The sequence below is a fragment of the Octopus sinensis genome, linkage group LG17, assembly GCF_006345805.1.
Source record: "Octopus sinensis linkage group LG17, ASM634580v1, whole genome shotgun sequence".
NCBI lineage: Eukaryota > Metazoa > Mollusca > Cephalopoda > Octopoda > Octopodidae > Octopus > Octopus sinensis.
In genome coordinates this window covers 43,619,182-43,647,032 of record NC_043013.1, presented here as the reverse complement: position 1 = coordinate 43,647,032, position 27,851 = coordinate 43,619,182, and the positions used below count along the sequence as shown (strand labels likewise).

At 39.5% G+C, this 27,851-nt stretch overlaps 1 protein-coding gene across 1 annotated transcript in view; it reads right to left on the bottom strand.

The window, feature by feature from the left end:
• Window positions 1-27,172, bottom strand: part of LOC115220844 (aspartyl aminopeptidase) — a 46,217-nt gene extending 19,045 nt beyond the window's left edge. The window contains exons 1-6 of the mRNA XM_029791024.2: window positions 27,017-27,172; window positions 15,282-15,360; window positions 13,190-13,278; window positions 3,668-3,781; window positions 3,022-3,147; window positions 1,810-1,934 (exon numbers count right to left, since the gene is read on the bottom strand). Of these exons, the coding sequence (XP_029646884.1) occupies window positions 1,810-1,934; window positions 3,022-3,147; window positions 3,668-3,781; window positions 13,190-13,278; window positions 15,282-15,360; window positions 27,017-27,019 (536 nt within the window). The 5' untranslated portion in view covers window positions 27,020-27,172. The remainder of the gene's footprint in view (window positions 1-1,809; window positions 1,935-3,021; window positions 3,148-3,667; window positions 3,782-13,189; window positions 13,279-15,281; window positions 15,361-27,016) is intronic.
• Window positions 27,173-27,851: the final 679 nt, after the last annotated feature.

Sequence of the window (27,851 nt, the reverse complement as noted above, 5' to 3'; positions counted from 1 at the left end):
ATTTCATATGACACCGCTAGAAAAAACTGCCATTCAAACCGAAAAGATCCAAAGGATCAACTAGTCACAACTAGCTAACACGGATGCGCGAGTACGCGCACCGGGACCACTCTTCTTAAGTAGTACCCCAAAAGAATACATGACACTATGTACAACTTTTACTTCACAGTCTAAGTCGTCAGAGTCAAAAAGAAACCAAAATGCTTTTCATTTAATAAAAATTACATTTTCCATAGAGTCAGATCAGGTCAGGGATCTCATCACAAGCTGATTTGACCTCCTACTGTTATCGTGTAAACCAGTACAGTCTCATGGTTGGGCGGTCGGCGACTAAACCAGCTACCCTACTCGAGTAACTTGCTATTCTTGTGATAAAGTATCTGTACACCCAGCAGAACTAAAAACAAGACCAGTCAATTTCTTTATCAACCATGAGGTTGAGAAAAAGAGGGGACGATACGAGGTCAGACAAAACAAACGTTGGGGTCAGGGTATCGAATGAGACGAAACATATGAATAAACAAACAATTAAAATATATACAATTAAACGAGAATGAGTGATTTACAAAAAAATGGAGCGGAGGACGCGGTCGACCCCACAAACCACATACTCACACTGAAGGGTAAAATTAACACCCGCACGATTTTCACTAAGAAGAAAAAAAAAAAACCTCGTATTTTTTGCGTGGAATCAAGTACCCTGACCTCCTAATATGCTGCAAATCCCATATTTTGGTTCGGAATTGGTGCCCCTCCCCCCCGAATTTCCACACAAAAAAGAACTGATTTTTTGCGTGGCATCACGTACCCTGACCTCGTAATATGCTGTAAATCCCATATTTGGGTTCGGAAGGATGGCGGGGAGCTTGATTTTTTTTGTGTGAAAATTCCGCCCCCCTCCCCCTCCGGACCAAAATATGGGATTTGCAGTATATTAGGAGGTCAGGGTACTTGATTCCACGCAAAAAATCCGAGTTTTTTTTTTTTCTTAGTGAAAATCGTGCGGGTGTTAATCTGTAATTTTACCCAATGGAGACTTTGCTTTCTCCTTTTTATATTCTCGTTTAAACAGGTTCTTTCACTCGCAACATATTTGCTATAGACTTCCATCTTTTACGAAACACACTTGCGACAGGCATTTCTTCGCCAGCCTTATTTTCCGTTTCATGTGGAAAACGAAAAAGTCGGTTAGCTCGAGACTGAAGATGAACATGCCTGTTGCAATTCCTTTCACTCTCGTCTTCCATGCTACAAAAACAAGACCAGTCTAAGGCAAGTCAAGTTCCTTGTTGGCCAACGGCTAACCAGTTGAGGAAGACAATGGTAAACCACCCCAATATCTGTGCCAAGAAAACACTAGGAGAAAGTCAGAAAGAAGCAACATAATGATTTTATCTGGTGGGAGACAACTCGTGCTTAATCAAGAAAACTTGTTGTAGTGTCATAAACATGCAAAAAAGCATCCAATACGTGAGGACGATGACGACATTTTACGATAGGTTTATAAGTTTCATGGTTGGATATGTTTTACAAATTTCCAATTATATGAAAATACACTTAAATACACATAAATAGGTAATGCAGTGAATTGCAAAACTTCGATTATTATTGATGCAATTATAATATACAAAAGCTAACGGTTGCTAACAAAAAAAAAATCTTTAAAAAAAAAAATATGCAAGGGAGACAACTCCATGAGGATTGATTGAAAATTTTGGAGAAGATGGAACAAAGAAAAGATTAAAAAAATTTTAAAAACCTAAGAAACAGTTGTAGTACAAATATAAAACAAAAAGTCATGTTTCTTACAAATGATCCTCTTTGTTAAGAGTCAGTTTGTCATTAACGTCTCTCTGCAGATGGATAGCAAGATGAGGAATGCGAAGAATTGGTTTCTTCACGTTCACCAGACGATGTTCAAGTCCTTTGCCATTCTGTCAAAATACAAAAAGATGGTTAGAATTGTAAGTGTTAAGGTTAAAGCTTAAATTAGTGTTTAGATATTTAATAGAGTAAATTAAAAATAGTTATGTGATGAAGAAAAGACAACATTAGCTCAATAGCAAACACTATAATCCATTTTGGAAAGTATGGGAGACAATACTAAACATGTTTCTGCATTATTAGACCTCCTCAAAATTAAATCATCTCCTCCCCAACTTCACCATACAAACATCTCAGAGCCACACTTACTATAACAATAACATTGTAACCCTAACTTGAAAAATTCCATGAGGAATACATCAGTGAATTACTAAGACTGTTAGAGAGGAGGTGGGATTGTGGAAACAGAGATAGCAGCAATACAGAAGAGGAGGATGCTTCTATGCTTCACAAAATTTATGGTTTCTTCTTCCTTTTATGTCATAAGGCACAGCTGAAAGGTAAATGAAGGGAACAAGATCAAATTAGTGTAGTGCTTTTATCACCCTTAACAACCACAATAACAAGAATGTTATTGGCATTAGTTCTTGGGAAACTGATTTCTTTTAAACCTTACCCCTCTAACATTATTATATCTTTGGATTTTTGTTAATATTTATTTGTTTTAATGGGTTTTATATTTTTGATTTGAACATACATTCCAGAATTTACAAAAAATATTTTCATAATGAAATAAAAAAATTTTTTTTTACTTTTTTTTCTTTTAAAACAGAAATTGATTAAGGTTGGAGGAATAATAGTTAGTTTTTTTTCTTTTATTTTTTGTTTTTTATTTTGTTTACATCTGAAAACATTAGTCTTTTTGCTTTTTTGAAAATTTGAAATACTGTGGTCTCTATTTCATTGAGAACAAAAATATTACAAATGTATGCAGCTGTAAATTCATTAACTGTAATTAGTTTCTGATTTTTAAAATTCAGTAATAAATTAAAAAATGGTTTTTGCAAATTCTGAATCTCTGTTATTCATAAATTTCATTAAAAAAAAAAAGAGAGAGAGAGAGAGAGAGAGAAGCAAAGAGGGTAGATTAAAAAAAACCCTTTTTACTCTCTTGTACTCTTCTTTGAAAGTACTCACATCAACCATTACTCGACCAGCTATAGTAAGATCTCGATCAAGCCAAGATGCCCAAATACCACCACCATAGCATTGCACACCAACTGTCAAGTAGCCTTGTCTTTCTTTCCTGGACACTGGTTTCACCTTAAATAGAAAAATAAACAAAGTAAATATGTTACCATAACAAACAGTAGCTTGTTCACATTTGTTATTAAAGGAATCTGTTAGCAAGAACACTTATCTGATCACCACTTTCTAACTTACCACAGCACCTTACAAATCTCCTTAAAACTCACTCTATGTACATCAGTTTTATCATTAATATTCCATTTCATCATTAACATTATAAATATACTAGAAATGAGAGGAGTAGGAAGAAATAAAAGTATAATCTAAGTAAAGAACAAATTTTATTAAACTAATAAAACACAGGAACTGTAAACGCTGCTAAATACTACACTTTGAGAAGCACCTGTTCATTTTATGTACAACGGACACTTTCTTCTAATGAAAATTAATTAACACAAATTCTCTTGGCTAATTAACAACATATTTTCTTTTTTTGTAATTCTGGGTCCCAGTTGTTTAAGAGTTCCAGTTGAGTGTCAGCTGAGAGAAGTTTTACTGTAATTAAAGAATTCAAAGACGAGGAAAGATGTTTTACCTTGAGGCAAGGACTGTCAACGTGGGCGCCAACCAAGCTGAATCCATTCCCAGGTTTATACTGAGCTCCGACAGCAAAGGCAATAAGTGTGGATTCGTTTCTAGTCAGAAAGTACTAAAAATAAAAAAAAATTAAGTAAGCAAATAAATATCATATTACTGATTTATAGTTCAAGAGTTCAAATCCTGCAATAAGTAATCTGTGGAGTTTTACTTCTTTTAATAAACTTATTCATTCTTATACCCTAAAACCAAGGTGCCATGTAAAAAGCACCGGTGCTGGTGCCATGTAAAAAGCATCAGTACTGGTACCATGTAAAAAGCACTGGTGCTGGTACCATGTAAAAAGCACTGGTGCTGGTACCATGTAAAAAGCACTGGTGCTGGTACCATGTAAAAAGCATCGGTACTGGTACCATGTAAAAAGCACTGGTGCTGGTACCATGTAAAAAGCACTGGTGCTGGTACCATGTAAAAAGCACTGGTGCTGGTACCATGTAAAAAGCACTGGTGCTGGTACCATGTAAAAAGCACTGGTGCTGGTACCATGTAAAAAGCACTGGTGCTGGTACCATGTAAAAAGCACTGGTGCTGGTACCATGTAAAAAGCACTGGTGTTGGTACCATGTAAAAAGCATCGGTACTGGTACCATGTAAAAAGCACTGGTGCTGGTACCATGTAAAAAGCACTGGTGCTGGTACCATGTAAAAAGCACTGGTGTTGGTACCATGTAAAAAGCACTGGTGCTGGTACCATGTAAAAAGCACTGGTGCTGGTACCATGTAAAAAGCACTGGTGCTGGTACCATGTAAAAAGCACTGGTGCTGGTACCATGTAAAAAGCACTGGTGTTGGTACCATGTAAAAAGCACTGGTGTTGGTACCATGTAAAAAGCACTGGTGTTGGTACCATGTAAAAAGCACTGGTGCTGGTACCATGTAAAAAGCATCGGTACTGGTGCCATGTAAAAAGCACTGGTGCTGGTACCATGTAAAAAAGCACTGGTGCTGGTACCATGTAAAAGCACTGGTGTGGTACCATGTAAAAAGCATCGGTACTGGTGCCATGTAAAAAGCACTGGTGCTGGTACCATGTAAAAAGCACTGGTGTTGGTACCATGTAAAAAGCACTGGTGCTGGTACCATGTAAAAAGCATCGGTACTGGTGCCATGTAAAAAGCACTGGTGCTGGTACCATGTAAAAAGCACTGGTGCTGGTGCCATGTAAAAAGCACTGGTGCTGGTACCATGTAAAAAAGCACTGGTGCTGGTGCCATGTAAAAAGCACTGGTGCTGGTACCATGTAAAAAGCACTGGTGTTGGTACCATGTAAAAAAGCACTGGTGCTGGTGCCATGTAAAAAGCACTGGTGCTGGTACCATGTAAAAAGCACTGGTGCTGGTACCATGTAAAAAAGCACTGGTGCTGGTGCCATGTAAAAAGCACTGGTGTTGGTACCATGTAAAAAAGCACTGGTGTTGGTACCATGTAAAAGCACTGGTGCTGGTACCATGTAAAAAGCACTGGTGCTGGTACCATGTAAAAAGCACTGGTGCTGGTACCATGTAAAAGCACTGGTGCTGGTACCATGTAAAAAGCACTGGTGCTGGTACCATGTAAAAAGCACTGGTGTTGGTACCATGTAAAAAGCACTGGTGCTGGTGCCATGTAAAAGCACTGGTGCTGGTGCCATGTAAAAAGCACTGGTGTTGGTACCATGTAAAAAGCACTGGTGTTGGTACCATGTAAAAAAGCACTGGTGCTGGTGCCATGTAAAAAGCACTGGTGTTGGTACCATGTAAAAAAGCACTGGTGCTGGTACCATGTAAAAAGCACTGGTGTTGGTACCATGTAAAAAAGCACTGGTGCTGGTGCCATGTAAAAAGCACTGGTGTTGGTACCATGTAAAAAAGCACTGGTGCTGGTACCATGTAAAAAGCACTGGTGTTGGTACCATGTAAAAAAGCACTGGTGTTGGTACCATGTAAAAAGCACTGGTGTTGGTACCATGTAAAAAGCACTGGTGCTGGTACCATGTAAAAAGCACTGGTGCTGGTGCCATGTAAAAAGCACTGGTGTTGGTACCATGTAAAAAAGCACTGGTGCTGGTACCATGTAAAAAGCACTGGTGTTGGTACCATGTAAAAAAGCACTGGTGCTGGTGCCATGTAAAAAGCACTGGTGTTGGTACCATGTAAAAAGCACTGGTGCTGGTACCATGTAAAAGCACTGGTGCTGGTGCCATGTAAAAGCACTGGTGCTGGTACCATGTAAAAGCACTGGTGCTGGTACCATGTAAAAAGCACTGGTGCTGGTACCATGTAAAAAGCACTGGTGCTGGTACCATGTAAAAAGCACTGGTGCTGGTACCATGTAAAAAGCACTGGTGCTGGTACCATGTAAAAAGCACTGGTGCTGGTACCATGTAAAAAGCACTGGTGCTGGTACCATGTAAAAAAGCACTGGTGCTGGTGCCATGTAAAAAGCACTGGTGTTGGTACCATGTAAAAAAGCACTGGTGCTGGTGCCATGTAAAAAGCACTGGTGTTGGTACCATGTAAAAAAGCACTGGTGCTGGTACCATGTAAAAAGCACTGGTGCTGGTACCATGTAAAAAGCACTGGTGCTGGTACCATGTAAAAAAGCACTGGTGCTGGTGCCATGTAAAAAGCACTGGTGTTGGTACCATGTAAAAAAGCACTGGTGCTGGTACCATGTAAAAAGCACTGGTGCTGGTACCATGTAAAAAGCACTGGTGCTGGTACCATGTATGTAAAAAAGCACTGGTGCTGGTACCATGTAAAAAGCACTGGTGCTGGTACCATGTAAAAGCACTGGTGCTGGTACCATGTAAAAAGCACTGGTGCTGGTACCATGTAAAAAGCACTGGTGCTGGTACCATGTAAAAAACTGGTGCTGGTGCCATGTAAAAAGCACTGGTGTTGGTACCATGTAAAAAAGCACTGGTGCTGGTGCCATGTAAAAGCACTGGTTTGGTACCATGTAAAAAAGCACTGGTGCTGGTACCATGTAAAAAGCACTGGTGCTGGTACCATGTAAAAAAGCACTGGTGCTGGTACCATGTAAAAAGCACTGGTGCTGGTGCCATGTAAAAAGCACTGGTGTTGGTACCATGTAAAAAGCACTGGTGCTGGTACCATGTAAAAAGCACTGGTGCTGGTACCATGTAAAAGCACTGGTGCTGGTACCATGTAAAAAGCACTGGTGCTGGTACCAATGTAAAAAAGCACTGGTGCTGGTACCATGTAAAAAGCACACTGGTGCTGGTACCATGTAAAAGCACTGGTGCTGGTACCATGTAAAAAGCACTGTGCTGGTGCCATGTAAAAGCACTGGTGCTGGTACCATGTAAAAAGCACTGGTGCTGGTACCATGTAAAAAGCACTGGTGCTGGTACCATGTAAAAGCACTGGTGCTGGTACCATGTAAAAAGCACTGGTGCTGGTACCATGTAAAAGCACTGGTGCTGGTACCATGTAAAAAGCACTGGTGCTGGTACATGTAAAAAGCACTGGTGCTGGTACCATGTAAAAGCACTGGTGCTGGTACCATGTAAAACACTGGTGCTGGTACCATGTAAAAAAGCACTGGTGCTGGTGCCATGTAAAAAGCACTGGTGCTGGTACCATGTAAAAAGCATCGGTACTGGTGCCATGTAAAAAGCACTGGTGCTGGTACCATGTAAAAAAGCACTGGTGCTGGTACCATGTAAAAAGCACTGGTGCTGGTACCATGTAAAAAGCACTGGTGCTGGTACCATGTAAAAAGCACTGGTGCTGGTACCATGTAAAAAAGCACTGGTGCTGGTACCATGTAAAAAAGCACTGGTGCTGGTACCATGTAAAAAGCATCGGTACTGGTGCCATGTAAAAAGCACTGGTGCTGGTGCCATGTAAAAAAGCACTGGTGCTGGTGCCATGTAAAAAGCACTGGTGCTGGTACCATGTAAAAAAGCACTGGTGCTGGTGCCATGTAAAAAGCACTGGTGTTGGTACCATGTAAAAAAGCACTGGTGCTGGTGCCATGTAAAAAAGCACTGGTGTTGGTACCATGTAAAAAAGCACTGGTGCTGGTGCCATGTAAAAAGCACTGGTGTTGGTACCATGTAAAAAGCACTGGTGCTGGTACCATGTAAAAAAGCACTGGTGCTGGTGCCATGTAAAAAGCATCGGTACTGGTGCCATGTAAAAAGCACTGGTGTTGGTACCATGTAAAAAGCACTGGTGCTTGTACCATGTAAAAAGCATCGGTACTGGTGCCATGTAAAAAGCACTGGTGTTGGTACCATGTAAAAAAGCACTGGTGCTGGTGCCATGTAAAAAGCACTGGTGTTGGTACCATGTAAAAAGCACTGGTGCTGGTGCCATGTAAAAAAGCACTGGTGCTGGTGCCATGTAAAAAGCACTGGTGTTGGTACCATGTAAAAAGCACTGGTGCTGGTACCATGTAAAAAGCATCGGTACTGGTGCCATGTAAAAAGCACTGGTGCTGGTACCATGTAAAAAGCACTGGTGCTGGTACCATGTAAAAAGCATCGGTACTGGTGCCATGTAAAAAGCATCAGTACTGGTGCCATGTAAAAAGCACTGGTGCTGGTACCATGTAAAAAGCACTGGTGCTGGTGCCATGTAAAAAGCACTGGTGCTGGTACCATGTAAAAAGCATCGGTACTGGTGCCATGTAAAAAGCACTGGTGCTGGTACCATGTAAAAAGCACTGGTGCTGGTACCATGTAAAAAGCATCGGTACTGGTGCCATGTAAAAAGCACTGGTGCTGGTACCATGTAAAAAGCACTGGTGCTGGTGCCATGTAAAAAGCACTGGTGCTGGTACCATGTAAAAAGCATCGGTACTGGTGCCATGTAAAAAGCACTGGTGCTGGTACCATGTAAAAAGCACTGGTGCTGGTACCATGTAAAAAGCATCGGTACTGGTGCCATGTAAAAAGCACTGGTGCTGGTGCCATGTAAAAAGCACTGGTGCTTGTACCATGTAAAAAGCATCGGTACTGGTGCCATGTAAAAAGCACTGGTGCTGGTACCATGTAAAAAGCACTGGTGCTGGTACCATGTAAAAAGCACTGGTGCTGGTACCATGAAAAAAGCATCGGTACTGGTGCCATGTAAAAAGCACTGGTGCTGGTACCATGTAAAAAGCACTGGTGCTGGTACCATGTAAAAAGCACTGGTGCTGGTACCATGTAAAAAGCACTGGTGCTGGTACCATGTAAAAAGCATCGGTACTGGTGCCATGTAAAAAGCACTGGTGCTGGTACCATGTAAAAAGCATCGGTACTGGTGCCATGTAAAAAGCACTGGTGCTGGTGCCATGTAAAAAGCACTGGTGCTGGTACCATGTAAAAAGCATCGGTACTCGTGCCATGTAAAAAGCACTGGTGCTGGTACCATGTAAAAAGCATCGGTACTGGTGCCATGTAAAAAGCACTGGTGCTGGTACCATGTAAAAAGCACTGGTGCTGGTACCATGTAAAAAAGCACTGGTGCTGGTACCATGTAAAAAGCACTGGTGCTGGTACCATGTAAAAAAGCACTGGTGCTGGTACCATGTAAAAAGCACTGGTGCTGGTACCATGTAAAAAGCATCGGTGCTGGTACCATGTAAAAAGCACTGGTGCTGGTACCATGTAAAAAGCACTGGTGCTGGTACCATGTAAAAAAGCACTGGTGCTGGTACCATGTAAAAAGCACTGGTGCTGGTACCATGTAAAAAAGCACTGGTGCTGGTACCATGTAAAAAGCACTGGTGCTGGTGCCATGTAAAAAGCACTGGTGCTGGTACCATGTAAAAAGCACTGGTGCTGGTACCATGTAAAAAGCATCGGTGCTGGTGCCATGTAAAAAGCACTGGTGCTGGTACCATGTAAAAAGCATCGGTACTGGTGCCATGTAAAAAGCACTGGTGCTGGTACCATGTAAAAAGCACTGGTGCTGGTACCATGTAAAAAGCATCGGTACTGGTGCCATGTAAAAAGCACTGGTGCTGGTACCATGTAAAAAGCATCGGTGCTGGTGCCATGTAAAAAGCACTGGTGCTGGTACCATGTAAAAAGCATCGGTACTGGTACCATGTAAAAAGCACTGGTGCTGGTACCATGTAAAAAGCACTGGTGCTGGTACCATGTAAAAAGCACTGGTGCTGGTGCCATGTAAAAAGCACTGGTGCTGGTACCATGTAAAAAAGCACTGGTGCTGGTACCATGTAAAAGGCACTGGTGCTGGTACCATGTAAAAAAGCACTGGTGCTGGTACCATGTAAAAAGCACTGGTGCTGGTACCATGTAAAAAGCACTGGTGCTGGTGCCATGTAAAAAGCACTGGTGCTGGTACCATGTAAAAAAGCACTGGTGCTGGTACCATGTAAAACACTGTGTGCTGGTACCATGTAAAAGCACTGGTGCTGGTGCCATGTAAAAAGCACTGGTGCTGGTACCATGTAAAAAGCACTGGTGCTGGTACCATGTAAAAGGCACTGTGCTGGTACCATGTAAAAAGCACTGGTGCTGGTACCATGTAAAAGCACTGGTGCTGGTACCATGTAAAAGCACTGGTGCTGGTGCCATGTAAAAAGCACTGGTGCTGGTACCAATGTAAAAAAGCACTGGTGCTGGTACCATGTAAAAAGCACTGGTGCTGGTACCATGTAAAAGGCACTGGTGCTGGTACCATGTAAAAAGCACTGGTGCTGGTACCATGTAAAAAGCACTGGTGCTGGTACCATGTAAAAAGCACTGGTGCTGGTACCATGTAAAAAGCACTGGTGCTGGTACCATGTAAAAAAGCACTGGTGCTGGTACCATGTAAAAAGCACTGGTGCTGGTACCATGTAAAAAGCACTGGTGCTGGTACCATGTAAAAAGCACTGGTGCTGGTACCATGTAAAAGAACAACTGGTGCTGGTACCATGTAAAAAAGCACTGGTGCTGGTACCATGTAAAAAGCACTGGTGCTGGTACCATGTAAAAAGCACTGGTGCTGGTACCATGTAAAAAGCACTGGTGCTGGTACCATGTAAAAAGCACTGGTGCTGGTACCTGTAAAAGCACTGGTGCTGGTACCATGTAAAAGGCACTGGTGCTGGTACCATGTAAAAAGCACTGGTGCTGGTACCATGTAAAAAAGCACTGGTGCTGGTACCATCATGTAAAAAGCACTGGTGCTGGTACCATGTAAAAAGCACTGGTGCTGGTACCATGTAAAAAGCACTGGTGCTGGTACCATGTAAAAAGCACTGGTGCTGGTACCATGTAAAAAAGCACTGGTGCTGTGCCATGTAAAAAGCACTGGTGCTGGTACCATGTAAAAAGCACGGTCTGGTGCCATGTAAAAAGCACTGGTGCTGGTACATGTAAAAAAGCACTGGTGCTGGTACCATGTAAAAAGCACTGGTGCTGGTACCATGTAAAAAGCACTGGTGCTGGTACCATGTAAAAGGCACTGGTGCTGGTACCATGTTAAAAAAGCCTGGTGCTGGTGCCATGTAAAAAGCACTGGTGCTGGTACCATGTAAAAAGCACTGGTGCTGGTACCATGTAAAAAGCACTGGTGCTGGTAACCATGTAAAAAGCACTGGTGCTGGTACCATGTAAAAAGCACTGGTGCTGTACCATGTAAAAGGCACTGGTGCTGGTACCATGTAAAAAAGCACTGGTGCTGGTACCATGTAAAAAGCACTGGTGCTGGTACCATGTAAAAAGCACTGGTGCTGGTACCATGTAAAAAGCACTGGTGCTGGTACCATGTAAAAAAGCACTGGTGCTGGTACCAATGTAAAAAAGCACTGGTGCTGGTACCATGTAAAAGGCACTGGTGCGGTACCATGTAAAAAAGCACTGGTGCTGGTACCATGTAAAAAGCAACTGTGTGCTGGTACCATGTAAAAAGCACTGGTGCTGGTACCATGTAAAAAGCAACTGGTGCTGGTACCATGTAAAAAGCACTGGTGCTGGTACCATGTAAAAAGCACTGGTGCTGGTACCCGAGTAAAAAGCACTGGTGCTGGTACCATGTAAAAAAGCACTGGTGCTGGTGCCATGTAAAAAGCACTGGTGCTGGTACCATGTAAAAAGCATGGTGCTGGTACCATGTAAAAGGCACTGGTGCTGGTACCATGTAAAAAGCACTGGTGCTGTGGCCATGTAAAAAGCACTGGTGCTGGTACCATGTAAAAAAGCACTGGTGCTGGTACCATGTAAAAAGCACTGGTGCTGGTACCATGTAAAAAGCACTGGTGCTGGTACCATGTAAAAGGCACTGGTGCTGGTACCATGTAAAAAAGCACTGGTGCTGGTGCCATGTAAAAAGCACTGGTGCTGGTACCATGTAAAAAGCACTGGTGCGGTAACATGTAAAAAGCACTGGTGCTGGTACCATGTAAAAAAGCACTGGTGCTGGTACCATGTAAAAAGCACTGGTGCTGGTACCATGTAAAAAGCACTGGTGCTGGTACCATGTAAAAAGCACTGGTGCTGGTGCCATGTAAAAGCACTGGTCTGGTACCATGTAAAAAGCACTGGTGCTGGTCCATGTAAAAAGCACCGGTGCTGGTGCCATGTAAAAAGCACTGGTGCTGGTGCCATGTAAAAAGCACTGGTGCTGGTACCATGTAAAAAGCACTGGTGCTGGTACCATGTAAAAAAGCACTGGTGCTGGTACCATGTAAAAAGCACTGGTGCTGGTACCATGTAAAAAAGCACTGGTGCTGGTACCATGTAAAAAGCACTGGTGCTGGTACCATGTAAAAAAGCACTGGTGCTGGTACCATGTAAAAAGCACTGGTGCTGGTGCCATGTAAAAAGCACTGGTGCTGGTGCCATGTAAAAAGCACTGGTGCTGGTGCCATGTAAAAAGCACTGGTGCTGGTACCATGTAAAAAGCACTGGTGCTGGTGCCATGTAAAAAGCACTGGTGCTGGTACCATGTAAAAAAGCACTGGTGCTGGTACCATGTAAAAAGCACTGGTGCTGGTGCCATGTAAAAAGCACTGGTGCTGGTGCCATGTAAAAAAGCACTGGTGCTGGTACCATGTAAAAAGCACTGGTGCTGGTACCATGTAAAAAGCACTGGTGCTGGTACCATGTAAAAAGCACTGGTGCTGGTACCATGTAAAAAGCACTGGTGCTGGTGCCATGTAAAAAGCACTGGTGCTGGTACCATGTAAAAAGCACTGGTGCTGGTACCATGTAAAAAGCACTGGTGCTGGTACCATGTAAAAAGCATTGGTACTGGTACCATGTAAAAAGCACCAGTTTTCTTTACATAATCATATGAATTCCTGTGCGTAGAACACAAATTCACAAAAATATTCTGAAAATTCCAGAAAATAAAAGTAATGAGGGATTATATGGGTGCTTTAACTAGGATTCCACCGGAAAAGCTTCCTTACATCAAAAACCCAACCCCTTATCCAGTTAGATATGTATGATTTGTTGATGTAAGTTAGTGAATAAACTGAAAATGAATCAACATAAAACAGATTTCTATACTTTCTTAGAATTTTCCAGAGTCCAATGGTTACTCTCTTTTAACTCTTCAAAGCCAGCATCTTTCAACATGGTTTTCAATGCATCAGCAACTGGAAATGAAATAGCACAGGATATACAAATATATACATTATATAGGAATATACACATATGGAATTTGTAGTTTTGTGGTACCAGTGCCGGTGACACATAAGAATACCATCCGAACGTGGCCGTAGCCAGTACCGCATCGACTGGCCTCCGTGCTGGTGGCACGTAACAAACACCATCCGAACGTGGCCGATGCCAGACCCCTCTGGCACCTGTGCAGGTGGCACATAAAAAGCACCCACTACACACACGGAGTGGTTGGCGTTAGGAAGGGCACCCTGCTGTAGAAACACTGCCCGATCAGACTGGCCTGGTGCAGCCTTCGGGCTTCCCAGACCCCAGTTGAACCGTCCAACCCATGCCAGCATGGAAAGCGGACGTTAAACGATGATGATGATGATGTATGTCATTAGGTTTAACTAATATTGTCAAGACAATCATCATCACCATCATCATTTTAACCCTTTAATGTTTAAACCAGCTATATTCAAACCTTTTCAAACTCCACCTGGCTAACACCCGTGGACATGTTTACAAAGTCAGAAAGCAGCACAGCTCCCATGACTTTTGGAAACATTTTTTCACACTAAGAGTTGCTAAAGCATGGAACAAACTGCCAGCATCAGTTGTTAGTTGTCGGAGCACTGCATCCTTCAAAACTTCCATGCTTCCTGAGATTTGCCAACACTACACCTGATTTTCTCCCCTCCATACACATGCAAGCATGGATCTGACTCATACACTGTTCGCTTCCTAGACATTTGTACATTACTGCATATACTTTATATGCACTTTTGACAAGTTGTGGTGCACCTGAGCACAGTATACAATAATTTCATTTTTATTATTTTATTTCATATCTGGCCAAAATATTCTACCTGTTTTATGTTCAAACTGGCCTCTCACATCTATCTTGCAATGTCATTTTAAAAATAGACAAGCACATCGTCGATATCTCAAAGCTACAAGATAATGTAAGATTAATTCAAAACGATGTGAATAAATAAACATTAAGACTCGACAGAATAATTTAAATGCAAAAGGGTTCACTTAAAAAAAAGAAAAGAAAACTAGCTCAAGGAGTTATGCTAATGTTTCAAACCCCAAAACAAGTGACTGTGGAACAAACTTAACAACACATCCGTATTCTATGGCAGAAGCATTAGAACAGGGGTTCTCAACCATTTTTTTATCAATGGGCTCCTTTGATTGTTATCTTATTCTGGTAGATCCCCTGACAGTTTATCCAATGTCTAAAAAATTGTCTTATAGAAAGTTCTAAATTCCCATTTTGTTTTCCGCACATTGACTTGTCTAGGTTGAACTATGTAAAATGTAAGAGAAAGAAACCCAGCTGTTTCTTGCAATACATACCAATACATATATCTAAAGGAGAATTTTTTCAGGGTCCAGTAAAATACTATTGTAGATTCCCAATTTATCATTTTGTTGTGTGAACTCCTGAAAATCTTATATGGATTCTCAGGGGCCTTATGAACCCCAGTTGAGAACCACTGCATTAGAGTGTTCTTCAAAATTTACATTCTGTATTTATTCCGGATCTTTACGTTTAACCCCTTAGCATTTAAACCAGCCATATCTGGCCAAACATATTCTACCCGTTTTACATACAAACTAACTAGATCCAGCCTCTCACACCTGCCCTACAATGTCATTCTAAAAATAAACAATCACATCACTGAAATCTCAAAGCCACAAGAATGGCAACTGGCTGAATATTTAAAGCAATGAATAAATAAACGTTACATTTAACAATAAGTCTCAATGCTAAAGGGTTGAACCCTGCAGTGGTCAACTTTTAGTTCAACCCTTGCCAGCATAGAAAATGAATGTTAAATGATGATGATGACGATGGTGACATCCATGCATAGACTTCAACCCAGGATTTGAAATCAGATCATCAACTCAGTATTCTAAGAACAAACTGAGCAGTGTAATACACAATTCAATCATAGAAACAGTATCGTTGGACCGAGTAACATACCATGGTAAGGAGATGGGCCTGCATTGACAAACTTCAGAAATTCTTCAGCTGAAGACAATACAGTTTCTCGTGAAAAAGCCTAGATTAAAATAAAAGACACAAAAAGAGGAAAATATCAGACATATAAACATAGATGATCAGAAAAAAAATGTCATAAAATATATCAAGATTGGAGGAGACCCCCACCCCCTTCATTCATGAATGACCATGGGATTGCACCTAGAAAGTTACCCTCTGAGGCATAAGTCCGGGCAAGGTTGTTTATGGAAGGCCAGCAGTCGCCCATGCCACCGATGTTATCCAAGGGAAAGGCAAAGAGGCCGATACATTTTGGCACCTGTGACGTCGCAACTCATTTCTATAGCTGAGTTAACTGGAGCGACGTGAAATAAAGTGTCTTGCTCAAGAACACGACACGCAGCCCAGTCTCGGAATCGATCTCACAATCGCAAGCTCGATGCTCCAATCACTGAGCCATGCGCCTTCACATTATCAAAATTAAGTCCCACGTAAAATACACCAATCCGACCGTGGCTGTTGCCAGCCTCGCCTGGTACCTGTGCAGGTGGCACGTAAAAAGCACCTACTACACTCACGGAGTGGTTGGCGTTAGGAAGGGCATCCAGCTGTAGAAACATTGCCAGATAAGACCGGAGCCTGGTGCAGCCTTCTGGCTTCCCAGATCCCCGGTTGAACCGTCCAACCCATGCTAGCATGGAGAACGGACGTTAAACGATGATGATGATGATAAATTAAAACACTTGGACATCACAACTTTAGTTACTCGATGTGACCTAAAAGCAATGCAGACAATGTCAGTCCATTGATAAATATGGTAAATTTCTAGTAAAATTCCAGTTAAGGTTAAATCCTCCATGTTCTGAGTCATTGCATATGAACATTTATCAAAAATTAATCTTAGCCATTAATCATTACATGTCTAGTGTTTCTGTTGAACTTCTCTTGAATTGGAGGATATTTGTGCTGTGTCAGTGAAGATGACCTTTAAACTTCAACAGCTCAGCCTGCCTACCTCTAAATGGTTGTTGCTGCTTGTTTGTTGAGCGAAGCGGTCTTCGTCCCGTCTGTAGTGGGAGAAATTCGAAACGTGGTCCTTTTGCTATTCGTAAGACTTGCAGAAGAGAAAGCAGGTCAACCCCCGACACCAAGAGCATCGACGGATGGATGAATGCGCATCCAGGCTCAGCGGTTGCGTAGGAAGTCGGAGACAAGAAACAGGAAGAAAGAGTGAGAGAAAGTTGGAGCGAAAGAGTACAACAGGGGTCGCCACCACCCCCTGCCGGAGCCTCGTGGAGCTTAAGGTGTTTTCGCTCAATAAACGCCCGGTCTGGGAATCGAAACCGCGATCCTTCGACTGCGAGTCTGCTGCCCTAACCACTGAGCCATTGCGCCTCCAATGGTTGTTGCTGCTCAGTTCTATGTTAGCTTCCTGATCAAGTAGATCAATGATCAAAAGCATTTCAGCCATGATCATCTTGCAATTTTTAGTGGCCTTGTCCTTCCTTTTTTAAGATGACAGTGTGTGGCTGCTATTTCGAGTAGGTAGAGCAACCATGTAAAAGCTCCTTCATTTCATACAGTGGTACAGTTCACTGCTGTAGGCAGCATTGTGAAGTTGAATGATTCATCAAATTGTAGTACCAAGTTCAATTCTAGCCATAGGAATAGTTAACACTTATTATTTGGCAGCAAAACAAGACAAGAGATTTGTCTTTTTAAATGATGTGAAAATGGGCTGCATTGAAAATTCACTACAACAATTATTTAGAATCCTTGGACAAAAAACATAACCTTGTTGGCCTTTGTGTATTGGCTTTCTCTACCTTAAAGTTGTTATTTACATTATTTACATTCGACGGATATTTGTCCTCATCTTGTTTGTTGTTAACACAACATTTCAGCTGATATACCCTCCAGCCTACTTCAGGTGTCTTGGGGAAATTTCGAACCCGGGTTCTCATTCCTAAGGTATTTTTTGATATTATTATTATTATTATTGTTAGTGTTCAGGTCACTGCTTGGAATCGAACTCGGAATCTTGGGGTTAGTAGCCCACGCTCTTAACCATTACACCATATGACCGTGGGCATACGGCATAGTGGTTAACAACACCATATGCCCATCTTGTCAACAAACAAGATGAGGACAAATATCCGTCGAATGTACATAATTCTTCATCTCTTAAATATAGAACTGTCTTAAAGTTGTTGTTTGGCCCCAGTTCAATCCTGATTAAGCAGTCCCTTAACCAAATGCAGAAGGGTGGGATGAAAAGACATTGTGAAAACATTTGTTCCAACAATAAATAATATCAGATTTTGGGAAATCCCACCACGTATATGTGTACATGTCAAGGTGTCTGCAGGTGTAAATGCAAGTATGTACAAGGGGGTGCTGAAAAGTTCCTGGCTGTAAGGGTGTCACAAAAGGCCTGGTTGGAGGCCCAACCTTCCAAGTTCTTCTATAGGGCTTTGAAAAACTGAAGGACCACTGCAATAAATGTGTGAATCTGAGAAGGAAATATGTTGAATAAAATCATAATTAACTAATCTTCCTGTATTTTCTTTTACCCAAAACCAGGAACTTTGCAGTACACTCTCATACATGTCAATCTATCTGCATGTGTAAATGCAAGAATGTATAAACATATATTGAGGTTTTTTTGCCTTGTAATTTGATGATTTCAAAGAAATTCTATTTTGTGATGAGAATTTTCTGTACTGATAATTACATATTACTCTTTTACTTGTTTCAGTCATTTGACTGCGGCCATGCTGGAGCACCGCCTTTAATCGAGCAACTTGACCCCGGGACTTATTCTTTGAAAGCCCAGTACTTATTCTATCGGTCTCTTTTTGCCGAACCACTAAGTGACGGGGACGTAAACACACCAGCATCGGTTGTCAAGCGATGGTGGGGGGACAAACACAGACACACAAACATACATACATATATATATATATATACGACAGGCTTCTTTCAGTTTCCGTCTACCAAATCCACTCACAAGGCATTGGTCGGCCCGGGGCTATAGCAGAAGACACTTGCCCAAGATGCCACTCAGTGGGACTGAACCCGGAACCATGTGGTTGGTTAGCAAGCTACTTACCACACAGCCACTCCTGCGCCTGATAATATTCATTTAAACAATTAGCATCAAATAAATATTTATCAGCACAGATAATTACACTGGGGAGCATGGATTTTATTGTCTGGTGATGGAGAAATGTTTCCTAGTAATTCTGGTGTGCTCATTTCAAAAATTAAATCCATTTTGTTCTATCACATCAAAAATTTTTCACATACTCAAATGTCCATTTTACAACATTTCCAATATTGTCCCTGTTTCTAAGGATAGATTTGGCTTCATCAAATGCAGACTCATGTATGGAACCGGACATAACTTTGAAAACATAGTTTTTCATTTAAAGGAAATTTGACTACAAAAGTGAAACCAAAAGCCATGATTAAGCAACTTTCACTATCTTTAATCTAACCAGTTTTAAATGTCATCGTGTCCTTTATACATTTCGATGTTAATAAACAACATATTTCTGTGGTCCCTGACATCACACACCTCATATCTGTGAAATTAGTCAGCAGATATTCCTAGTGTGCTGGACTTGGTGTGACTATATTCCAAACCGGATGAGTCACATTTTGTTGAACTTAAAAATATTTCTTATGAAAATTGATATTTTGAATGTGCCCTTGATATTTTACTTGAGGTCACATGTCAAAGGTCACTCTGTCCAGCTTGGTCAAAGAACTGTAGAATTTTATGGTATGCATGGTCTTTATGAAACTTTACCATCACAAGACTGCATTTGCTTACTTTGTAATTGCTGACAGTTCTGAAAATGCTTTTCTCAGATGACAACTAAATTAAATACATATGTTTTGTATTTCAGAAATATGGCCAGTTGTGAGACAAAAAAACACACAAAAACAACTCTGATGTCTTCTGTTATATTTGTAGATGTTACACTTTATCTAGACAGTGAAACAAAATCACAGATTTTGTGAAGAAGGCTTACATTTCTTTAGCATGAAACTGGGTGATTAAGACAAAGCCTGGGCACCCCTCCCCCCCTCCCATATAGTGTGTAAAACATGTGTTGAAACACTGAAACAGTAACTGTTTCAAATACTTAAGCAGAAAGTTTCCAGCTTTGTCTTGTGAGAAAATTAGGGTCGTATTTGATGGGCCTCAGATTAGGTAGTTATTGCAGGGCAAGCAGTTTTTGGAGACCATGCCTGGCTTTGGAAAAGAAGCATGGAACGCTTTTGCTGCAGTTGTGTCTGCTTTCCTGAAGTTATCAAATTATGAAAAACTTGCACAGACCCTGTTAACCAATTTTTGAGCACTGGGCTGCAGCATGAGCGTAAAAGTGCATTTCCTGTGCAGTCATCTGGACTACTTCCTTGAAAATCATAGCACAATAAGTAATGAGCAAAGAGAAAGATTCCATCAAGACATCTTTTGGCATAAAATGAATTCCTATTTAATAAAAAAAAAACCTAACACAATAAAACATTTCTGAAGGCATTTATGAACCCAGCATCACCAAATTAGGTAGGACTGATTGTAAAAAGCAAAACCACTAAAATTCATTTCAAAAATGATCCTCAGTTTTATTAATGAAATGATAAAAGCAGATGACCTATCACTTATAGATAAATAATAAAATTGTGTTTATTCAGAGAGTAAGTTATACAAAAATAAATAGATGTGATAGAAGAAAATTGACTGTAGTTTTGGAATCAGCATGCTAATTTTAGTCTAAACCAAGTGAAAAAGGAAACTCACCAACAATTATGCTCAAAATTGTTCCCCTGCATTATCAATATGTAATAATCAGTACAGAAAATTCTCAAAACAAAACAGAATTTCTCTCAAGTCCTCCAATTACAAATATCTTGATTTATCTGAAAATATTCCTCATCCCCTCATCTTATAGTCACTGAGAAATGTATGACAGCCATCCTGTCATTTCTGATGCCTAGGCCACCTAAATATTCCAAGCAGTTTTTCTATCAGATCTAAAATATTGCTTTAACTTCCTCACCATTCCAAATAGTTATAAAAGTGCACAAAATGATTACATCATCATTTTAACCTCCATTTTACCATGCTTGCATGGGTCAAGCAGAATTAGTTGAGGCAGATTTTCTACAGCTGGATGTCCTTCCTGTTGCCAACACTCATCGTTTCCAAGGAAGGTAATATTTTCCCTAAAGCCCTCTTTACTAGTGTGCTAATCTGGTCTCTGAAAACCTGTTTTAACAGGAAAGACGCATTCCAGTACAAACACACAAGTTTATGATATGCTTCCATAGTTTCCTTTTACCAAATTCACTCATAAGGTATTGGTTGACTTTGGGGCTATAAGTAGAAAACACTGGCCCAAGGTGTTGCACAGCTGAACTGAATCCAAAACTATCATCATCATCGTTTAATGTCTGTTTTCCATGCTAGCATGGGTTGGACAGTTCGACCGGGGTCTGGGAAGCCAGAAGGCTGCACCAGGCTCCAGTCTGATCTGGTAGTGTTTCTACAGCTGGATGCCCTTCCTAACGCCAACCACTCCATGAGTGTAGTGGGTGCTTTTTACGTGCCAGGCGAGGCTAGCAATGGCCACGATCGGTTGGTGCTTTTTACATGCCACCGGCATGGAAGCCAGTCAAGGCGGCACTGGCATCCACCACGTTTGGATGGTGCTTTTTACGTGCCACTGGCACAGGGATCACAACTACAATTTCCATTGATTTTTGATGTTGATGTACTTGACTGAAGCTCTTGACATTTATCCATACTGGCACTAATTAAATTTTAAATGGTGACCATACTCTAACAATATTTTGATCTGGCATGTAAATCTTCAAATTTATCAGTTGGGCTATATTTATGTATATGAAACGCATCTTCATTTTCACTGAATAAAACATTTCAAATACATTTATAAATGTATACATGCCCATGTGGTTAAGAAGCTCTCTTTGGGACCACATGATTTCTGGTTCAGTCCCACTGCACAGCACATAGGTGTCTTCTCCTATAGTCCTGAACTGACCTATGCTCTGGGAATGAATCTGGTAGGTGGAAACTGCATGGAAGGCGGCGAGCTGGCAGAAACGTTAGCACGCCGGGCGAAATGCTTAGCGGTATTTCGTCTGCCGCTACATTCTGAGTTCAAATCCCGTTGAGGTCGACTTTACCTTTCATCCTTTCGGGGTCGATGAATTAAGTACCAGTTACGCACTGGGGTCAATGTAATCGACTTAATCCCTTTGTCTGTCCTCGTTTGGCCCCTCTGTGTCTAGCTCCTTGTGGGCAGTAAAGAAATAGGAAACTGCATGGAAGCCTTTGTGTGTGTATGTGCATGCACGCATGCATGTGTATGTGTGGGTGTGTGTGAATGTGTATGACAACCAGTGTTGGTTTGTTTATGTCCTACAATTTAATTGTTTTGGCAAAAGAGAAACAAAATAAGTAACAGACTTTAAAAGAACAAGTTCTGATGTGTGTGTGTGTGGGGGGGGATCTTTTCAACTAAAACCTTTCAATGACTGAATCCAGCAGAAGATAAAAGATCTGAATAAAAGATATTACCGTGATACGTTTTAGAATTTTATCTTTCAGCATGTTTTCCATTTTTTAAAATATAAATAAAGACATAGGCACACAAGTGGCTGTGTGGTAAGTAGCTTGCTTACCAACCACATGGTTCTGAGTTCATTCCCACTGCTTGGCACCTTGGGCAAGTGTCTTCTACTATAGCCTCGGGCCAACAAAAGCCTTGTGAGTGGATTTAGTAGACGGAAACTGAAAGAAGCCCGTCGTATATATATATATATATATATATATATATATATATATATATATATATAGGTAAAAACGGTAAGATAACAAAAGAAAGAAAGAGACCTCAATATTATATATATATACATACTGGAGTACTCAAATACTAGAGGTAGAGTAATATGCTTTATTTAAAAGCAGCAGAAATATAACAAAAGCTGTTACTCTGAGTAACATATATATATATATATATATATATATATACGGTTAAGTAATTGAGATTCTAGTGAATTCTAAAGAATTCACATGAATATGGTCCTTAACTAGGATGCACCGGAAATCTATATGGTGTTAACCATACGACAAATGGGGTGATTACAAATAGGAAAAAATTATATAGATTAACATAATCTATAAGTGCTCCGTAACCACAGATAATAATAAGTTCTCTTATGTTGGATGCACTGTAAATTTTAAACAGAGATTGAATAACCATCTCTCATCCTTTAAATTACGTCATAAGGCTGATAGCACCACTCTTTCTAGTAAAATTTGGGAACTAAAAAACAATAATATCAAATATAACCTTAATTGGGAATTAGTCAGAAGAGCAAAACCCTATAAAAATAGCAGAGTAGGCTGCCAACTTTGCTCCATGGAAGCATTTGAAATACTAATGTATAGAAATAATGGAGAAATTCAATTAAACAGCAGAATTGAACTTGGAAATTCTTGTATACATGCTCGGGTTAAGACTCTTAAATATTTTAAATGATACTTTAAATCATATCTCAATTGATAACTGTATACTGGAATCATGTTGCATAAAATTCATTTTGACTTACATATCACTCCTACATAGTATATTATATATTTAACTAGAAAGATAAGATCTAACTAGCTATGATTATAATTTTTTCTCTCTCTGATGGTACTATTTAATACTTATTGACTTAAATTATTTGATTTATTTCTATTGGACCATATTATTAATAAATTAAATTTTGCTCTATTTTTATCTCCATTTCTTAGTCTATTTTTTTAACCCATTACAAATATTAGTTAGTTAAATCTCTTAATTTCTTTTACACTAAAAATTAATTCTGCTAATCCCAGACCTATCGTAGTGTATTGTGATGTGATATAATATATCAAAATAATATAATATAATATAATATAGTGTAGTGTATTATAGTATAGTATAATAATAATATAATTGTTTAATTTCATTTAAAAACAACCCCATTTTCCTTTCCTTTCTAATGACCTCTTTGTAACCTGACAATCTATTAATAGTAACATTTATAAATAAAGAAATAAATTGTTGACCTCAGTTCGAATTTTGTTCTAAACAAACTTAGACTTTTCTATTAGTATCAACTTGTGCCAATCCCCTTAGCTTCCCCTTTCCTTTCTCTTTGACAGATTAAATAGCAGTAACTGATTAAATTTCTACCTCCTTCCTCCTCTTTCTGTGATTCTTGATAAATTCATTAACAACCTGAACCGCTACAATATAAGACTGTCATTTTGCTTCTCATTCGGATTCCCTGATATTTTTCGCATGATTGTAGCCTAAATCTCTTCACAAAACTGGATTATGAACTATAAGGACATACACATATTTTGTAAGTTCAAGACTTTTTCATCGGATCTCCAAAAAATCGAACTTATCTGCGATCCTTGTAAAATTCAATAACAATCTGTTCCTCTACACGATATGACAGTCACTTTGCTCAGACTTTCCTCTACATGATATGGCAGTCACTTTGCCTCTTACTCAGATTTTCAGAAATTTTGCATGACTGTATCCGAAAATTTCTTCACACAACTTGATCAAATATTCAATATGAGCTATATGTAGACATGCATAAATTCTATAGGTTTAAAACCTTTCATCGGATCTCCATGAATCGAACTTTCTTCAATGCAGCTAATCTTACAACTTTTGTATCTACCCCTTTTGATGTTTGGGAATTCTCTGATGTTTTTTCGGCTGACGAGTACGAGCCATCTGTATTCACTGCATTTTTTGTAGCTTATTAAAGATGTCCTCGTACGAAACGATCGTACCGAGATTTTAATCCATTCTTGTTGCTTTTTTCCTATATATATATATATATATATATATATATATGTGTGTGTGTGTGTGTGTGTGTGTGTGTGTGTGTGTGTGTATGTTTGTGTGTCTGTGTTTGTCCCTCCAACATCACTTGACAACCGATGCTGGTGTGTTTACGTCCCCGTCACTTAGCGGTTCGGCAAAAGAGACCGATAGAATAAGTACTAGGCTTCCAATGAACAAGTCCTGGGGTCGATTTGCTCGACTAAAGGCGGTGCTCCAGCATGGCCGCAGTCAAATGACTGAAACAAGTAAAAGAAAAGTGTAAAAGGGACATAGTTTGGGGTGGGGGAAATTTGGCTGCTAATAGCCAACAGATCAAGCACCTGAGTAGAAGCTAACGTAAAAGTCGATTAAGCCTACTTTCGGTTCAACCTCTTTTAAATTACACCTATGCTCCAATGCTTTGATGATAAGCCTGTTAGATAAGAGTTGACCAGGGACTAAACAACTTTTTATTGTGTAGAGCAGTTGGTAAATTACCCGACTTGTAATAGAAACGGTTAGATTCTCGGTTTTAGCTTCGAATATAAACAGATCAAAGGTTTTTGCTACATTTTAACTGATATTAACGTTTCTACTACAATTACATGGACATTTATTTCGCTACTAGCAGTATCGCCCGGCGTTGCTCAGGTTTGTAAGGGAAATAACTATAAAGCATTTTTAGAGAGTTATAGCCAAAAAATAGCAAAAAAATGGAAAAAAAATGATGGTAAATTTTTTTGAGAGTTAAAAAAGGTGGAGTTGCGTCCCCTAGACGGTCTGTGGTTTGGGTTTCTGATTCTCGACCCCATGTCGAATTTATCGATTTTTTTCAGAACTGGGGGAACTTTTCAAAATTTTCGCTGCGTTAGTTTTGAATTATGACATTGGGCTATGTGTGTGTCAAGTTTCATCAGAATCGGTTGAAAGCCGTGGTCAGAGTGAGGGTACGAGAAAACAGACACACAGAAACACGCACAGACAAACTGCCGTTTATATAGAGAGAGATTTAACTTTGCAATATATTGTTCTTGATTTTAACTTAACGAAGAGAAAATATAGAAACCAAATCTCACTCGAAGCAGACCCTACCGCTATCAGTTTTTTTTTAAAAAAAAACATCAAATTGTAGTCACAAGATACACAAAATGTGGGATGGGAGGCTTACAACTGGAACACTTCTTTCACTCCTAAAGTTTGCACTTAACTAAATAATTAAAACCATCTCTATGGCACAACAAAGGGTAATTTTTTACTGTTTCATTTGTCTCGTGAGACAAGTGTAAACATGTAACATGTCTTATCTCTGTATTCGTTAATCATAGATTAAGTCTCGTGTAAATAGTTTGTAATGTTTAGACTTTTTTTATTACTAAATATATATAACACAACGGGCTTTGAGATTAAGTGACCACCTTCACTTTGTACGTGTGTGAACATTATATATATACATGAACTTCGTTAGGTTATAAGTTGTTTCTGCTATAAAATACAGTGGAGTCATAGTTAAGTGCCTGAGTAACACCTTATATAGCTTCATCGGAACCTCGAATATGAAGAGCAATTTTTTATGTAGAGGCCTGTATATATATATATAAGCCTATATGGCAATGCCATATATATATATATATATATATATATATATATATATAAGCCTATATGGCAATGCCATATATATATATATATATATATATATATATATATATATATATATATAGCCTATATGGCAATGCCATATATATATATATTATATATATATATATTATATATATATATATATCGACGAACGGGAACGTGAAACTCTGAGTAACAGCTTTTGTTAAATTTCTGCTGCTTTTAAATAAACCATATTACTCAACCTCTGGTATTTGAGTACTCTTTTTTCCACCTTGTTTCACGTTTGTGTTTACTCCGGTATTTGCCTTTCATCCTTTCGGGGTCGATTAAATAAGTACCAGTTACGCACTGAGGTCGATATAATCGACTTAATCCATTTGTCTGTCCTCTCTGTGTTCAGCCCCTTGTGGGTAGTAAAGAAATAGGTATATATATATATATATATATATATTGGGCGGAGGTAAAGAATACTTACACCACCTGCTTTCGGCGTAGCAAAAACCCTAACCACCGGGTGTGCGCATTCTTTATTTTCGCCTATATATTGTGGTTTCAGTTAAAAATAAAATTAAAAAAACTATCCCCCACACACAAGATAACTTGACCCCTTATGGTAAATTTTGGTCTTTATCACGGACCCTTAATCAGATTTCATTTTCTCGGAAATTTTGTCGCCGAAACAAGTTAATTAATTGGAAGGAGTTCAAACTTTACTACAGCTAATATTTACATTTAGTATGCAAGAGGCAAGAAGTGCAGGGACTAAACAACATCATAACGGAATATAGCTTCTGTCACGATGACAAAAGAAGTTATTTCCCAATCAATGAAACGGAGAAAAATAAAATGAAAATTTCACGCTATCTGAAGACCTTCAGCCGAATAATTATTATAATTATACAAAACCGACCGGAATGTTTAAAAAAAAAAAACCCCAAAAAATCTTAAAACATTTACAACCTTAAGGACTTTAGAACAAAGCCGGATCGGAGCTGACTTGGATGCTTATATATATATATATATATATATATATACATATATATATATATATATGTATGTATATATATATATACAAAAGAAATAAGGTATGGCTCCAGTATTCGGAAGTAAAAACGGCTGAAAGATTGCTGAAAAAAATTGTTATTAACGATGGTGTTTTGTGCATAGTACAGCAGATTTTCAACTTACCATTTTGAAGAAGAAACACGCCGGCAAAGACAACACACGCTCTTTAATACTCGACTGCGGCCCGTCAACCGGAGCGCTTGCTTTAATATCGACCAATAAATATTCGTCCGCTTACCCCGCCTACTTTTATTATCCACACTTTCTTTTTACACACACACACACACATACACACTAAGTTATTTTCTATTGAATTTCAGAATGATGTAATATTTCTCGCAGTATATCTGTTTTATTGGATCTTTTCGCTTTGAACGGCAGTTTTTTTTTCTAGCGGTGTCATATGAAATTGTCACCCATAATTATGACCCTAGTATTAGGGTTAGGGTTAGGGTGGGGGGAAGGGTATCTTTTTTTATCTTCAGAAATGTAAATAAACCCAATCTGTTTCTTAAACGAGGGACATATTCATACGGCACAGAATGTTTTCACCTCAATAGACGTCACTGATTGGTTGAAATTGCAGAAATTGAAGAAAAAACAACAACAAATGTCTTACAAACTATAGAATTTTCTCAATAAAGCCAAGAGAAAAAGATGTTTTATAAACACATTCTACCAGTTTACGAAGTTTAAAAGTGTTTAGTTATGTGGAAATTATTATAAAAAAACTGTCGTTCAAACCGAGAAGATTGGTTTTATTTTCATTTTATTGACATCCTGGTTGGATATTTCCTGAATTGGGTCAAATTTCACATGCACACAATCATGCGGGCGCGCGCGCATCATCATCATCATAATTTTACGTTTGTTTTTCCTACTGGTATGGGTTGGACGTTTCATTGTGGTCTTTGAATCCTTGTTCAGTGTTACTACCTGTATAAGTTAGAGAGAACCC